The sequence below is a fragment of the Suricata suricatta genome, chromosome X (genome assembly GCF_006229205.1).
Source record: "Suricata suricatta isolate VVHF042 chromosome X, meerkat_22Aug2017_6uvM2_HiC, whole genome shotgun sequence".
NCBI classification, from domain to species: domain Eukaryota; kingdom Metazoa; phylum Chordata; class Mammalia; order Carnivora; family Herpestidae; genus Suricata; species Suricata suricatta.
The window spans coordinates 73751275-73769126 of NC_043717.1; the positions used below are offsets into that span (position 1 = coordinate 73751275).

At 34.7% G+C, this 17852-nt stretch overlaps 1 protein-coding gene across 2 annotated transcripts in view; it reads left to right on the forward strand.

Moving 5' to 3' along the window:
• Positions 1-17852, forward strand: part of COL4A5 (collagen type IV alpha 5 chain) — a 228554-nt gene that overhangs the window by 86372 nt on the left and 124330 nt on the right. For both annotated transcript variants that reach the window (XM_029930017.1, XM_029930018.1), the window contains exon 2: positions 9438-9497. In XM_029930017.1, coding sequence (XP_029785877.1) covers positions 9438-9497 — 60 coding nt within the window. The remainder of the gene's footprint in view (positions 1-9437; positions 9498-17852) is intronic.

The following is a 17852-nucleotide window of genomic DNA, read 5'->3' on the forward strand; positions in this document are numbered from 1 at the left end:
TATTTCCAAATTTACACATGAAGATATACAAAGTCATTTTCCTAAGACTAGCATATGATGTTACTTTTTTTTCCCTACCCTACTACTAGGTATTTTTTATTTTTGCCATTTATATTTATAAACAATATTTCAAATTTGAGTTTATTTAATTACCAATTATTCTAAACATTTAGTTATTTTTTTCATTTTTTCTGTTCTCTTTATTTATTTAGAAGTATAATTAACATACAGTGTTGTATTAATTTGACTCCGTTATATAAAACAAATTCATCATAGATTCATGAGTTTATATTTGGACCCGTGTGTCTATCCTGTTGATTTATATCTGTCCTAATGCTGGTACCACACTGGTTCTATTACTGTAGAATTGTAGTAATTTAGAAAATGGGAGGTGTGAACTCTACAACTTTGTTCTTTTTCAAAATTGTTTTGACTTTTGAGGTACCTTGCAATTTCATAAAAATTCCTATCAATTTTAGAGTCAGCTTGCCCATTTCTGCAAAAAAAAGGTAGTTGAACTTTGATAAAGATTGTTTTGAATCTGAAAAAAGTTAGAAGCATTATTATCTTTGCAATATTACATCTTCTGGTCCATGAATGTAGACTATTTTCCATTTATTTAGGTGTTCTCTAAATTCTTTCAATAATGATTTAGTTTTCATAGTAAACATTTTGTACATCTTTAGCTAAGTTTATTCCTGAGTATTTTATTCTTCTTTACACTGTTGTAAATGAATTTTACTTTATTTCATGTTAGTGTATAGAAATACAATGGATTTTTTGTATATTGACTTTATACCTTGTAATCTTTTGAACTTATTCATTAGCTTTAATGACATTTTTTATATACAAGACTGTTATAAATAGAAATAACTTTGCCTCTTCCTTTTTAATATGAATGCTCATTTTCTTATCTAGTTGCCCTGGTTAGAACCTCTGGGATGATGTTTGAAAGAAGTAACAGAGTAGGGGACACCTGGGTGGCTCAGTCAGTTAAGCATCCGGCTTCGGCTCAGGTCATGGTCTCACGATTTGTGAGGTCAAGCCCCACATCAGGCTCTGTACTGATGGCTTGGAACCTGGAGCCTGCTTCAGATACTGAGTCTCCCTCTCTCTCTGCCCCTTCCCCCACTCACACACACACTCTCTCTCTCTCAAAAATAAATAAACACAAAAAATTTTAAAGAAATGTTAAAAAAAAGGAATAGCAGAGTAGACAACCTTATCTTGTTCTTGATCTTGTAGGGAAAGGGTTCAATCTTTCACCACTAAGTATAATGTTAACTTGAGTAAATTCCCTTCTCTTCCTACTGTTGTTGGTAGTAATGTCCCCTCTTTCATTCATTATTTAATAATTTGAGTCATTCAAACAAAAACCACTTAACTTGTGTCTCCTTCTTTCTTTGTGACTTGCCAATTTTGTCAATCTCTTCTAAGAACCAGCTTTTGGTTTCTTTGATTTACTCTATTTTTTTATTCTCCATCTCATTAATTTCAGCTTCACATATTTATTACTTTTTTCCTTACACTTGCTTCAAGTTAGTTTCCTCTCTTTTCTTTTTAGAAAACTTTTTAAACCTTTATTCACCTTTAAGAGACAGACAGAGCACAAGTGGGCAGGAGAGACACACACACACAGGATTCGAAGCAGGCTCCAGGCTCTGAGCTGTCAGCACAGAGCCAATGTGGGGTTCAAACCCACAAACTGTGAGATCATGACCTGAGATGAAATTGGCTGCTTTACCTACTGAGACACCCAGGTGCCCTTTTCCTCTCTTTTCAAATATCTAAAGGTAAAAGATTAGTTTATTGTCTTGACATCTTTTTTAAACCTAGGACTTTACTACTGTAAATTTCCTCTAAGCAATGCCTTAATGCATCCCATATGTTTTGGTATTTTGTGGGTTTATTTTCATTTTTTCCTCAAAGAATTACTAATAATATCTTTGCTCCAAAGGTTAATTAAGAATAAATTGCTTATTTTCTGAATGCTTATGAATATACAAAATTTCTTCCTATTAGTGATTTCTTTTTTTTAAATTTATTTAATGTTTATTTTATTTTGAAAGAGAGACAGACAGACAGAGTGCAAGTGGGGAGGGACAGAGTGAGAGGGAGACACAGAAACTGAAGCAGGCTCCAGGCTCTGAGCTGTCAGCATAGAGCCCAGTGTGGGGCTCCAACTCGTGAACCACGAGATCATGACCTGAGGTGAAGTTAGATGCTTAAATGAATGAGCCACCCAGGCATCCCATCTTCCTGTTTGTGATTTCTAGTTTCATTCCATTGTCATAGGAAAACATACTTTGTATGATTTTAATCCTTCTTAAGTTTATTAAGATTTATTTTATGGCCTAACATATTATCTATGCTGCATAATGTTTTGTAAAATTTTGGGAAGAATGTATATTTTACTGCTTTTGGTTAGAGTGTTGAATAGATGTTTGTTAGGTCTAGTTAGTTTATACTGTTGTTCAAGTCTTCTATTTCCTTATTGGTTTTCTGCCTTGCTGTTCTACTCATTATTGAAAGTGAGGTATTAAAATCACCAACTATTTTTTTTGAACTATTTCTTACTTCAATTCAGTCAGTTTTTGTTTCATGTGTTTTGGGGCTCTGTTGTTAAGTGGATGCATGTTTATACTTGTTATGTCTTCCTGGTGATTTGACTGTGTTATCATTATAAAATGTCCTTCCTTATGTCTAGTAATGCTTTTGTATCTATTTAATCTGTTATGAATATATCTACTCCAGCTTTCTTATGGTTGCTATCTTCGTTCATACTGCTATCACAAAATACCACAAATTTGGTGGTTTATATACAACAGAAATGTATTTCTCACAATTCTGGATGCTTATATTCTAATGTCAGGCTGCCAGCATGGTCAGGTTCTGGTCCTCTTTTGTCTTGCAGGCTGCTGATTTCTTAGATCATCACATGCCAGAAAGAGGGCTAGGTAAATCTTTGGTCTTTACTCATAAGAGCACTAATCCTACTCTGAGGGGCACGCCATGATCTCATTACGTCCCAAAGGCTTCTCCTCCAGATACCATAACATTGGGATTAAGATTTCAACATATGAATTTCGCAGAGTGGAGAGGTATTGGGGATAAACAGACATTTAGTTTATTGCCGGTGCTGTTTGCATGATTGTTTTTCTATTCTTTTATTTTCAAGCTTTTTGTATGTTTTAATCTAATGTGTTCTCCTATAGACATCATTTGATCTTGCTTTGTAATATAGTCTGACAATCTCTGAATTTTGATTGGTTTATTTAATGCAGACACATTCAGTGTTATTATTGATATAATTAGATTTTTTCTGCATTTTTTGTTTTTGATATTTCTCATGCTTTTTTTTCTTTTGTTCCTCCTTTATAGCCTTCTTTTTAATAAGTGAATATTTTCTAGTTAAATATTATAATTCCTTCAATGATTTACTTCACTGTATTTTTTAGTTATTTTCTTAATGGTTGCTGTAGTGCTTACCATGGACATCATAGCCTGTCAGAATCTACTTAAGATCTATAGCAACTTAATTTCAGTAAGATATAGAAATATAACTATGAAACTCTATTCCTTCTTTCTCCTTTTTATGCTATTATTTTATACATATTCTGTCTATATATGTTACAAACTGAAAACTACATTGTTATAATTAGAATGCCCCAAGTACACTCAGGTCCCTTAGGGAGAGCTTCAGAGGTCTCTGGTTTTATGGTACCCCCCTAGCCCCACCACCACCCAGGTAAAAGTGTTCCAGAGTGGGGTACAGGAACAGTGATCTGCTTCTCTTGAAGTGACACTCTGCTTTATGAGCAGGCGCACAGGGAAGGATAGTGACATCTGTTCTTCTCAGCTTGCTTCTGTTCTGTGGATAAACTGTGGTTAGGGCAGTTGAGTAGGGCATACTCTCAGTCAGTCATGCCTGGGATAGAGTTTTTGCCTTACTAGTTGAAGCTATGTGGAAGACAAACGCCTTAGAATTCTCAGCTATTTTAGTTTGGAATAGAACTTTTACAACTTGAGACTGGGCATAGGGGAGAATGAGAAATGCTGATGACCTGTTCCAGTGAGACACTGTAGTGCTCAATTCAAAGCTGGATGGAGAAGGAGCTCCAGGTTAATGTCTCCTTCCACCTTGTGTGGAGCTTTTGTCAAGCTGAACAGAGAAGGGAGAGAGGAAGGGGGTGGGTCATGACTAAAATGCTATAGATTCTTGTTGTTCATACTAAGATGTAGTAAATTTTGTTCAATGGTGTTTCTTCATTTGCTGTAGGTTCTTAGGGCATATCCAGAGATAAAAATTTTGGTTTTTTTTTCTAAATGTCACCAGCTCTTGTTGTTTGCTAGGGAGACAATCCACAGAGGTCCTCAAGCTGTCATTCACAAAGCCAAGGCATAGCATTGACTTTTTGAAGAGTCCATGGTATTGTCCTTCATATGTACCACATTCCAAACTTGTCTGATTATTTCCTTATATCATGTCATTTTACACTTAATTATACTCAATGTAATTACTGACATATTTCTTTTATTTTTCCTGTTTTTTCAAAGATAGCACTTTCTCTCTCTCTCTTTTGGATTTATTAAGTATTGTCCCCATCCAATTTTTTGGAATTAACACCTCACTTATCTTCTTTTAAGGTTTACCCTAGGAATACCTTAAGAATACCTAAGTTGTAAGCTTCGCTTACCAAAGTCTAAAGTAACCAATACCTGTGCCTGTTTTCTACTCAGTTACAATAACCATAGAATATCTTAACTTTGCTCATCCTCTCCTGACATACAATGTGTTATCACTGTGCTTTCCTTTCAGGTCTGTGTTTTGAACCCTCTGGCTCTCTTTATAATTGTGTTTTATAGTTATTAATTGTTTGCATTCACCCATGAATTTACCACTTTTTGTCCTTTACTTTTGGTATTTTAGACCTTCCATTTCAATTTCATTTCCTGTCATATGAAGGGAGAGGATATTCAAAAGTTTTGAATTTTGTTTTGCTGTAGTCCTGTGGAGGACCTACTTTCTCAGTTTTTATTTGTCCAAAAATGTCTGTATTTTCACCTTCCTCTTGAAACGTATTTTTACTGGGTAAAAAATATAAATTGACAGTTTTCTCTCAGCATATTAAAGATGCCATTCTAGTCTTTTGGTTTCCATTGTACTTCTGAGAACTAATCTATAAATGATTGTCACTCCTTTGAAGGTAGTCTCCCGTGTGTTTCTTGATACTTTTAAAGCCTTGTCTTTCGTTTTATGTTCTGAAGTTACACTAATTTATATCTAGTTGATAGATTGATTTTTCTTCCATTGGATCTTTTGGACTTCTTGAATTACAGATATTTTAATTATTTCTTGAAAACCTTGCCATTATCTCTAATTTTTGTTCTTACTTCATTTTTTATTTCACCTCTCCTTCTGTAAACTTAATTACCTATATGCTCTTCTCTCTCACTTTGCATCCATGCTTCTCACCTATTATTTCATATGCTTCTTACTGATTATTTCATATTTTCCCTGTTTTATCTCTATTATACATTATAGACAATTTCTTAACTTTGTCATGTTTTAAACTTTACTGTCACTCAGCTGTATGTGGTCTGCTGTGAAGCCCAACCACTGAGTTTGCTTTCATTTCTACTTTTAATTCTCATATCTGGTTTTGTTTTGTTTCTACTGTAGGGGCCTAAGATCTAAATTCATTGTTTTATATACTTGTCCTAGCACCATATGTTGAACAATCCACTATTTTCAGATTTATTGGATATGCCAGCTTTTATCATATAATGTGTGTGTGTTTCTGGTCTTTCTATTATGGTTCATTGAGCTGCCTGTTTTTTAAACACCATACTGTTTTAATTATTGTAGCTTCATGATATGTTTTAATATTTGATAATAAGAAATATTCCATACTTTTTATTATTTTCTCCCTAAAAACTTTAAAACGTTACTATAGTTACATCATTTTCTTGCTTTAACAGTGTTCAGTGACTTTTTGGAATTAGTTTTTCCAGTTTTCGGAAAGATTTCCTTTCTTTAGCCTTATCTCTTATTGTAGTTTTTTTCATATGGATTTAAGAAGTCCTTAGACTGAGGTACTTAATATTTATTTTATCTGGCTCTTTGCCCACAAAATTTTTGTCTTTTGATTTTAGTACTTAGGATGGACATATTTGCTCTAGATATCTTTCTGTTCATTCTTCAAAATTGAAGTCCATTTATTTGCCTTCTCTACAGAACTATTAATGAACACTCCCAGGCTCAAGGGAACCCACTTTGTTAACTTTGATAGGAATTATTAGCCATACCACTCATTTTTATTTGGTAAATCCTACTGAGTCACAGACTGTAAAATCCGGAAGCTTCCTAAAGAGATTATATCATCCATTTGTCATTTTACCAAAGAGAAAATTGAGGCCTCAGGTATGGGAATGACATGTTTATAGTTTCCTAATGATTCCATTTCTGAGGTAAACTCAGAATGTATTTCCTGTATTTTGGAGCTCATTCTTTTACCAATGTCTCCTATGTCATTATTCCATTGTATTTAAATTTTATTGTTATTTATTTAGGCATAGGTTTTTTTTTTAACTAGATTGGAAGTTTCTTAAAGGCAATACACATGTCTACACATTTTTTGGTACAACTCATAGCCCTAATATTCTGTTTTGTGCTTATTGGGCACCTAAGTAATATTAATGGCTGTTTGCTCCATTAACAAAATGTCAAATTGGGACTATTTCCTTGTGGGCATCACTTATAACTGTATGAAAAGTGGCATCTAGTGGTCGGTGTGTGTATTACAATTGCCTTTGAAAACTGAAAAAAAAAAACAAAACCACCCAGACTACCAGTGTAATTTTAACGTAGATGAAATAAATAGAATAGAAATTAAATTTTAAAATTGAATTCAAATATTAAATGTTTTAATTAGTTACCTCTATAAAGTATAGCTGCATGTGAAGTAATAAAGAAGTGCAAAAAGATGAAATTACTAACTTTAAAGAAAAATTATGTATAAAATTACCTTCGAATTGACATGCACACATATTCCAAGTTATATTGTTTGTTTACAAAGCATATTAGGAGTTGGAGGATATTGTTGGATACTTGGAAGCCAAAAATATTATTAGTAAAATTCACATAGTATCTTCTCCATATTAACAAAATCCTCTCTATTGCTTTGCATTATTCTCAGAAACTTAATTTATGTTTTGAAAAGAAATATTTCTTCATGAAAGATGAAAATGGAATGTTATACCATCTTTTACTTAATCCAGAAAACTTGGCATCAATATTTACATTTAAAGCGTAGATAGGGGCGCCTGGGTGGCTCAGTCAGTTAAGCATCCTACTTCAGCTCAGGTCATGACCTCTTGGTCCATAGATCCAAGCCCTGCATCAGGTTCTGTGGTGACAGCTCAGGGTCTGGAGCCTGCTTTGGATTCTGTGACTCCCTCTTTCTCTACCCCTTCCCCAATCATGCTGTGTCTCCCTCCATCTCTCAAAAATGAATAAACATTTTAAAATTAAAAAAAATAAAGTATAGACATACATTCCAAAGTCAAATGTTAATTATTTTTAGATGTACAGTCATTTTGGATTATCACTATCCTTTATCCTCCATTAATGCATGTAACTGATTATAATGCACACAATCTAATTCAGTGAATATGAACTTTGACAGTTCTCTTCTTGTGAATCAGTATCTTCAAAAATTTGTAACTTTATACTTTGGAATCTACAGTTCATGTTTGCACAAAACAATATTATACATCTTAAATAAACCTTTGTTCCTGACACATGCTGTTATATAATTTTTCTGTATGGAATTATCCTTTCTATTAGAAATCAGTGATGTATGTTCTTTCAGTCTCTACCTACACCTAATGTGACATAGTGGCTGGCATATAACAGGTGATCAATAAGTATTTGTTGAATTAGTTTTATATGTTGGAAAGAGCTGTGTCTTATTCATCTTTATTGCTAACAAGTTTTCTGGCCTCTAATAATGCTCAACTCATGTTTGATGAGTAAGTCTGTATAAGTCAATTTCACTTGTAATGTAGTTGATGAATAATAATGAAACCAGCATATAACCTAATCAACTATGTATGATGAATAATAGCTGCATAACAGCCTTTTGATTAGAAATATCAGGAGCATCTGTTACTGGAACAGAAACTTGCAGTATGAGTGAGAGGTTACCCCCAACACCAAACAATTGTTGTTTGTTCTCATTAGGAAAATGAGTTCCAGCATCTGGCTGGCTTCTAGTTGCAGCTGAGTGGGTTAGAAGTTATAACTAGAAGGATGAGGCCAGTAATTTGATAAGGTTTGGGGAAAGTTTTCTGGTAGTGGTTGGACTAAAGGAACACAGGGAATGTTGGGAAGGAGGCTTAGGTACTTTTAAGTCACAGTTTTCCAAGGCTGGACATTGATTCACAGTATTTGGTATTTACATCACATAAAAGTTCCTCTTCTTTAATGAAAAGTTTACAACCTTATTGTCCATAAATGGTAAGCTATCTACATATGTTAAACTAATTACTATTTGTTTTATTGGCAGTTCAGCTTTATGTCAGAGGATAGGGTAGATCTAGATGGCAGAAGTCATCTGTTATCTTCTCTTATGGGTTCTTATTTTATTTTTTAAGATTTTTATTTTTTTAAGTAATCTCCGCATCCAACGTGGGGCTCAAACTTACAACCTTGAGATCAAGGATCCACTGACTGTTTCACTGACTGAGCTAGACAAGTGCCTCTCTTATGGGTCCTTATTTTGGAGGAGGATATCTTTCTGGCTTCAAGATCTCCATTCTTAATATGAGTGAAGGGATTAATTAGTAGTGGCTCTTTAAAGGATCTAGTCTGTGGGGACTTTTATGGTAAAACTTACTGGAGTCATTAGAGACTGAACTACAAGCCATGAGAGAGTGGGAGCAAAGAAAAAAGTTGGTAAAGGATAGCATTACCTATTTTATGCTCCATCATTGCTCATGAGTGCAGAGAATCAAGCAAGTTCAACCATGAGACGTCTTTGGCTAGTCACCAAGGTCATTGCTAATATAGATTGAAAAGTCATTTCTTGCATGTGATGTTAGGAGAAAAAAAGCATTCCTAAGAGCTTGGACAAGTGGCAAATAATATTACAGGGAAATTGTTTTAATTCTTTTTCAATTTTTATGTCTTTTTAAAATGATATTTTCACTTTAAAATTATGAAAATTACATCTGCTCATTGTGAAAAGATCAAATGGAAATGTGTACCATAAAGGTGAAAGCTTCGCCAGAGATACTTGGTTTATAACCATTCAGATATTTTTCTGGTATTTGTTTTACAAGTTTGAATTGTTGAATTTAGTTGAGGGGTAAGTCTGAGACTGATTTTCAGGTTCATATTTAATAATCTTTCTTCCTCTTCTTCTTCCTTATAGGCTTGCTATGGGTGTTCTCCAGGATCAAAATGTGACTGTAGTGGTATAAAAGGAGAAAAGGTAAGATTTGAGATGAGCCTTTGAAAACTTAGTAAAACACTGTTTTAATGTGTTTTTTTTTTTTAAATCAGGGCTTCTACCTCAGCATCTAAGTAAAATTAATTCTACCATACTGCTTATTTTAGATAGCTGTAAAGATTAGACTATATATCAGAAGTTAGCAAACATTTTCTGTAAAAGACCATATAGGAAATATTTTAAGCTTTGTGGGCCACATAATATCTCTGTCACACAATTTTCAACATTGTTTTTAAATAGTCCTTTAAGAGTAATAAATTTCTTAGCTCTTGGACTATACAAAACAGACTTCTTACTGAATTTGGTCTGAGAGCTGTAGTCTACCAACCTATCTATGAACAATCTTGTTAAAATCATTGAATTAATAGGCAAGAGAAGAGAAAAACACTTAAGATAGAAACTAACATTTATCAGGGTACTCATCTCTGTTGGGTATCATGCTAAGCAATTTCATATATTTTTATCTAGTCCATGTAAGATAACGATTAGTGAACCTCTGTTTTTATCTCACTTTTCCTATAACAACACCCCTATTGTGTACATATAATAATTACAAAGTAAGTATTGGTGAGGATTAAGTAGCATAAACCTACCACTCTGAATCCGTGACTGACAGTGAAATTAGAAAATTAACAAGTGGTAGAGAATTGTGCTAGGAGAAATGGATTCATACTCTAGTCTCCACTCTCTGGGCTAAATAAATATTTTTGAATGAATAAGTGAATATTACTAATTATATATGAAAAATTTTAGGATACTATCTCAAGAGCATATCCCATTTAGGGTTATAGAATGTCTACTAGCACATTAAAGATGTTTAAAAGTCCTGATGTAAAGAAACCTATTTGCAATGCTATATTTGACTCACTTCTTTCTAAGAGAACACCTATTAATAATAATTAAATTGTGTTATCTTGAACACCTATTTAAGTGACATAAGTTTGAGGGAAGTAGTTTTTACTTAATTTTTTAATGTTTATTTATTTTTTGAGAGAAAGAGTGCAAATGAGGGACGGACAGAGAGGGAGACACAGAATCTGAAACAGGTTCCAGACTCTGAGATATCAGCACAGAGCCTGATGCGGGCTGCAAACTCAGGAGCTGTGAGGTCATGGCCTGAGCCGAAGTTGGACACTCAACTGACTAAGCCACCCAGGTGCCCTGGGAGTAGTTTTATAGTAAGGGTGCTTTCTGTAATGACCAAAAGAGATTCATTTCTGATATTGACACAGTGACTTTTATCAGACTAACTCTTCTTAAAATAAGAAGTAAATACTCTGCACAAAAATAACACCTACTTAATGGTCATAGGGTGGCCCAAAACAGAAAAAAGATAGAGATGATTCTACTCTTGACAGAAAAGGAGTACACTGAGCAACTTTGCACTTATGTGGCTTTTCTCTTGAGAGCACCCTTCAGTTTGTATGGCAACAGATGGCTAGAATCCAGACAAAAAGCCACAGTCTTATTGGCTTGAGAAGTTGAGGATAGAGGTAAGGATGTCAGAATGACTGGAAAGTGATGGCAGGTATCCTGCAATAGAGGGAGCCACAAAGAATAAAGCCCAAAAATTTCCTTGTAAACTCCCCCCAAATTCTTGGTTGAGTCCTGAACTTTATATGTATAGGAGAGGATTCATACAATCCACCAAAAGGAACAGCTGGAAGGCTGCAATAACTGAACATAGATTTAACTTCTGTCCACTGAAGGGAAAACAAAGTTTTAAGTTTCAGTTTATCTGAGTTTACTCTTTCCTAAAACAGAAGTTCAGTACTCTTCAGAGGAAGATAAAAGAATCTAGGGTGTCTAAAATATACAATATTTAATGTGCTATTAAAACTTATAGGCATCAGGGGCGCCTGGGTGGCTCAGTCGGTTAAGCTTCTGACTTCGGCTCAGCTCATGATCTCACGGTTTTTGAGTTCCAGTCCTGCGTTGGGCTCTGTGCTGACAGCTCAGAGCCTGGAGCCTGCTTCAGATTCTGTGTCTCCCTCTCTTTCTGACCCTCCTCTGCTCATGTTCAGTCTCTCTTATTTATTATAATGTTACAATAAATAAACATTAAAAAATAAAAAAAACTTGTAGGCATGAGAAGTAACAGGTAATAATGATCCATAGTCAGGAAGAAGACTCATGAATGAAAACTAACTCTGAAATGGCACAGATATCAGAATTTGTAGATAAAAATTAAAATTGATAGGATAAATATATTTGTTGATTTAAAGGGAAATGTGCTCCTAGGAGTGAATAAATAGAGAATCACAACAGAGCACTGGAAACTAAAAAAAAAAAATCTAGATTTGAAAAGCGAAATATAAGAAAGAAGAATTCACCAGATTGGCTATAACAGCAGAATGATGACAATGGAAGAAAGGGTCAGTGAAACTAGAAATGAATCAGAAGAAAGATGCAACCTGAAGAACAAAGAGAAAGAATAGGGCCTCAATGACCACTGGGAAAATATTAAATGGTTTAATGTAAATGTAAATTGGGTCTCCTAATAACAGGAGAGATAGAACAAGGGAGAAAAAGGAGTAAAAATTAATAGGACATTGGTAATGGCAAGAATTTTTCACATTTGGTGAAAAAAAATTTACAGATATAAGAAATTCAGCACTCTACAAGCAGAATAAGAACAACAAAAATTATACCTAGACACATCATAATAAATCTGCTGAAAAACCAGATTAAAAGAATAAAAGAAAATCTTAAAAGAAGCTAGAGAAAAAAATGCACATTAAATACAACAGCATAATGATACGAATGATGACAGACTTCTCATCAGAGACAATGGATACTGTACAACAATGTAAAAGCATTATTAGAGAGTTTGAAAAATCTGCAAAAACAATTGTTATACACAATGAAAATATACATAAAAATAAAGGCAAACAAAGAAACAAAAACCAGACTCTTAAATACAGAGAATGAAGTGGTGGCTGCCAGGGGGGAAAATGAGGGAGGGATGGGTTAAATAGGTGGAGGGAATTAAGATGTATACATTTTCAGTTATAAAATCAACAAGTCATGGAGATGAATAGTGCAGCTTAGAGAACATAGGCAACAATATCGCAATACTGTTGTATGGTGACAGGTGGTGACTACACAGGGTGAGCATTGAGTAATGCTGACAATTGTGGGATGGAATTAAAGCAGGGCTTAGTGGGAAAGAGTTTTAAATACCTATGTTAGAAAAGAAGAAAGATTTGAAATCTGTGATCTAAGCTTTCCACTTAAGAGGCTAGAAAAGGACAAGTGAATCAAATTTAAAATTTTTTAACATAATAAACACAGATATACCAATCATTTTACTTTAATAAGTAGCAAATCATGGCCACTTACATTTTACTTCACCCCAATCTTCCCTAAAACACACGTTAGATTATTTTGAAAGTAATCCTAGATTTCATCCATAAGTATCTCATTGTATATCTCTAATATGTAAGGAATTTTTAAAACCATAACCAATAATACCATTATTACACTTGAAGAATTCACATTTCCTTAATATTACCAAATATATAGTCACTTATAAAATTTCCTTCATGGGGGTGCCTGGCCGGCTCAGTCGGTAGAGCCTGCAACTCTTAATCGTGGGCTTGTGAGTTCAAGCTCCATGTTTGATAAATTGTATTTCATCAAAATTAAGAACTTACTTTTTCTGAAGACATTGTTGAGGGAATGAAAAGACAATCCACAGTCTAGGAAAAAATCTTTGCAAATCACTTATCTCCTAAAAAGACTTCTATCCAAAATATATAAAGACATTTCAAAACTCAATAATAAAACAAACATCCCAAAATAAAATTAAATTAGAAACAAAGCAGCAGAATTTTTAAGGTACTTCACAAAATAATATATGTTTATGGCAAATAAACACATAAAAATGACTCAAAACTGTTAATTAGGGAAATGCATAATAAAGCCATAATAAGATACCACTATAAACCTACTAGAATGTCTAAATATTAAAATATATCTAAGTATTGGTGTGGATGTGAAGCAACTGGATCTATTATGGATTTTGTTTTCTTTAAATTCAAGTTAGTTAACATACAGTGTAGTCCTGGCTTCAGGAGTAGAACCCAGTGATTCATCTCTTATATATGACACCCAGTGCACAACCCGAAAAGTGCCCTCCTTAATGCCCATCACCATTTAACCCATCCCACCACACACCTCCCACCCAGCAACCCTCAGTTTGTTTTCTGAAATTAAGAGTCTCTTATAGTTTGCCTCCCTCTCAGTTTTTATCATAGGTTTCCTTTCCTTCCCTTATGTTCATCTGTTGTGTTTCTCAAATTCCACATATGAGTGAAATCATATGATATTTGTGTTTCTCTGACTGACTTATTTTGCTTAGCATAATACACTCTAGTTCCATCCACGTTGTTTCAAATAGCAAGATTGCTGATGCAAATACAAAATGATGCAAACACTTAGGAAAAACGTCTGACAGTTTCATTAAAAGGTAAGCATAAACCTATCAGATGACCATCCTTACCTACTCATTTAAAGAGAACAAGTGAAAGCATATGTCCATAGAAAAGTTGTACATGAGTTTATGGTAATTTTATTTGTAATAACCAAAAACAGGAAACTCAATTGCTATTAACAGGTGGATGAATCAACAAATTGTAATATGTTTATACAATGGAATACTACTCAGCAATAAAAAGGAATGGACTACTTTTTTATATATAGTTTATTGTCAAATTGGTTTCCATATAACCCCCAGTGCTCTTCCCCACAAGTGCCCTCCTCCATGGCCATCAACCCCCTTCTTCTCCCTCCCCCTTCAGCCTTCAGTTTGTTTTCTGTATTCAAGAGTCTCTCATGATTTGCCTCCCTCCCTCTCTCTCTTTTTCCCCCTTCCCCTCCCCATGGTCCTCTGTTAGGTTTCTCCTGTTAGACCTATGAGTACAAACATATGGTATCTGTCCTTCTCTGCCTGACTTATTTTGCTTAACATGACACCCTCGAGGTCCATCCATGTTGCTACAAATGGCCATATTTCATTCTTCCTCATTGCCATATAGTATTCCATTATATAGATAAACCACATCTTCTTGATCCATTCATCAGTAGATGGATATTTAGGCTCTTTCCATGATTTAGGCTATTGTTGACAGTGCTGCTATGAACATTGGGGTACATGTGCCTCTATGTGTCAGCACTTCTGTATCCCTTGGATAAATCCCTAGCAGTGCTATTGCTGGGTCATAGGGGAGTTCTATGGATAGTTTTTTGAGGAAACTCCACACTGTTTTGCAGAGCAGCTATATCCAGATTACATTCCCACCAACGGTGCAGGTGGGTGCCCGCTTCTCCACATCCTTGCAAGCATCTATAGTCTTTTGATTTGTTCATTTTTGGCACTCTGATCGGTGTGAGGTGGTATCTCAGTGTGGTTTTGATTTGTATTTCCCTGATGATGAGTGATGCTGAGCATCGTTTCATGTGTCTGTTGGCCATCTGGACATCCTCTTTGGAGAAGTGTCTATTCATGTCTTCTGCACATTTCTTGAGTGGATTTTTTGTTTTTCAGTTTGTGGAATTTGGTGAGTTACTTGTGGATTTTGGATACTAGCCCTTTATCCGATGTGCCATTTGTAACTGTCTTTTCCCATTCCATCCGTTGTCTATTCATTTTATTCATTGTTTCCTTTGCCATGCAGAAGCTTTCTATCCTGATGAAGTCCCAATAGTTCATTTTTGCTCTTGATTCCCTTGCCTTTGGGGATGTGTCAAGTAGGAAATTGCTGTGGTTGAGGTCAAGGAGGCTGTTTCCTGCTTTCTCCTCCAGGGTTTTGATGGTTTCCTGTCTCACATTCAGGTCCCTCATCCAATTTGAGTGTATTTTCGTGTATGGTGTAAGAGAGTGGTTTATTTTCATTCTTCTGCATATTGCCATCCAGTTCCCCCAGCACCACCTGTTAAAGAGGCTGTCTTTTTTCCATTGGATACTCTTTCTTGCTTTGTCAAAGATTAATTGGCCATACATTTGTGGGTCCAGTTTTGGATTCTCTATTCTATTCCATTCGTCTATGTGTCTGTTTTTGTGCCAATACCATACAGTCTTGATGATGACAGCTTTGTAGTAGAGGCTAAAGTCTGGGATTGTGATGCCTCCCGTTTTGGTTTTCTTCTTCAATATTACTTTGTCTATTCAGGGACTTCTGTGGTTCCATACGAGTTTTAAGATAGTTTGTTCTAGCTTTGAGAAGAATGCTGGTGCAATTCTGATGGGGATTGTACTGAATGTGTAGATTGCTTTAGTTAAGCATGACATTTTCACAATGTTTATTCTTCCGATCTATGAGCATGGAATGTTTTCCCATTTCTTTGTGTCTTCAATTTCTTTATTAAGTTTTCTATAGTTTTCATCAAACAGGTATTTTACATCTTTGGTTAGGTTTATTCCTAGATATTTTATGGGTTTTGTTGCAATTGTGAATGGGATCAGTTTCTGGATTTCTCTTTCTGTTGCTTCCTTATTGGTGTATAAAAAAGCAACCGATTTCTGTATGTTGATTTTGTGCCCTGTGACTTTGCTGAATTCATGATCAGTTCTAGAAAGCTTCTGGTGGAGTTGATTGGGTTTTCCATGTAGAGTATCATGTCATCTGTGAAAAGTGAAAGTATGACTTCTTTGCTGATTCTGATGCTTTTTATTTCCTTTTGTTGTCTCATTGCTGATGCTAGGACTTCCAGCATTATGTTAAACAAAAGTGGTGAGAGTGGACATCATTGTAGTATTCCTGATCTCAGGGGGAAAGCTCTCAGTTTTTTCCCATTAAGGATGATATTAGCTGTGGGCTTTTCATAAATTGCTTTTATAATGCTTAAGTAAGTTCCTTCTATCCTGACTTTCTCGAGGGTTTTTATTAAGAAAGGGTGCTGTATTTTGTCAAATGCTTTTTCTGCATCTACCAACAGGATCATATGGTTTTTATCTTTTCTTTTGTTAATGTGATGTATCACATTGATGGATTTGTGAATATTGAACCAGCTCTGTAACCCAGGAATGAATCCCACTTGATCATGATGGATAATTCTTTTTATGTGCTGTTGAATTCAATTTGCTAGTATCTTGTTGCGTATATTTGCATCTGTATTCACTATGGATATTGGCCTGTAGTTCTCTTTTTTTTTTTTTTTTTTGCTGGGTCTCTGTCTGGTTTGGGAATTAAGTGATGCTGGCTTCATAGAATGAGTTTGGATTTTGTCTTTCTATTTCTATTTTTTGGAATAGCTTGAAAATAATGGGTATTAACTCCACTTTAAATGTCTGGTAGGATTCTCCAGGGAAGCCATCTGTCCCCAGGCTCTTGTTCTTTGGGACATTTTTGATAAGTGATTCAATTTCTTCACTGCTTCTGGGTCTGTTCAGATTTTCTATTACTTCCTGTTTGAATTTTGGTAGTGTATGTATGTTTAGGAATTTTTCCATTTCCTCTAGATTGTCCAGTTTGTTGGCATATAATTTTTCATAGTAATCTCTGTTGATTGTGTGTATTTCTGAGGGATTGGTTGTAACAGATACATTTTCATTCATGATTTTGTCTATATGGGTGTTGTCTCTTTTCTTTCTGAGGCACATAACTAGAGGTTTATCAATTTTGTTTATTTTTTCAAAAAGCCAACTCTTGGTTTCATTGATCTGTTCAACTGTTTTTCTGGATTCTATATTGTTTACTTCTGCTCTAATCTTTATTATTTCTCTTATTCTGGTGGGTTTGGGGTGCTCTTGCTGCTCCCATTATAGTTCCTTTAGTTACTCTGTTATATTTTGAATTTGTGCTTTTTCTAGTTTGTTGAAATAGGCCTGGATTGCACTATACTTTCCTCTTAGAACTGCTTTTGCTGCATCCCAGAGAGTTTGGATTGTTGTATTTTCGTTTTCGTTTGTTTCCGTATATTTTTAAATTTCTTCTTCTTCAATATAATTTTGGCTAAACGGGGTCTTTTGTGGTTCCATATGAATTTGAGGATAGTTTGTTCTAGTTTTGAGAAGAATATTGGTGCAATTTTGATGGGGATTGCATTGAATGTGTATATTGCTTTGGGTAGTAATGACATTTTCACAATGTTTATTCTTCCTATCCATGAACAGGGAATATTTTTCCATTTCTTGGTGTCTTCTTCGATCTCTTTCATAAGTTTTCTATAGTTTTCATCATATAGGTCTTTTACATCCTTGGTTAGGTTTACTCCTAAGTATTTGATGGTTTTCGTGCAATCGTGAATGGGATCAGTTTCTTGATTTCTCTTTTGGCTGCTTCATTTTTGGTGTATAGGAATGCAACTGATTTCTGTACATTGATTTTGTACCCT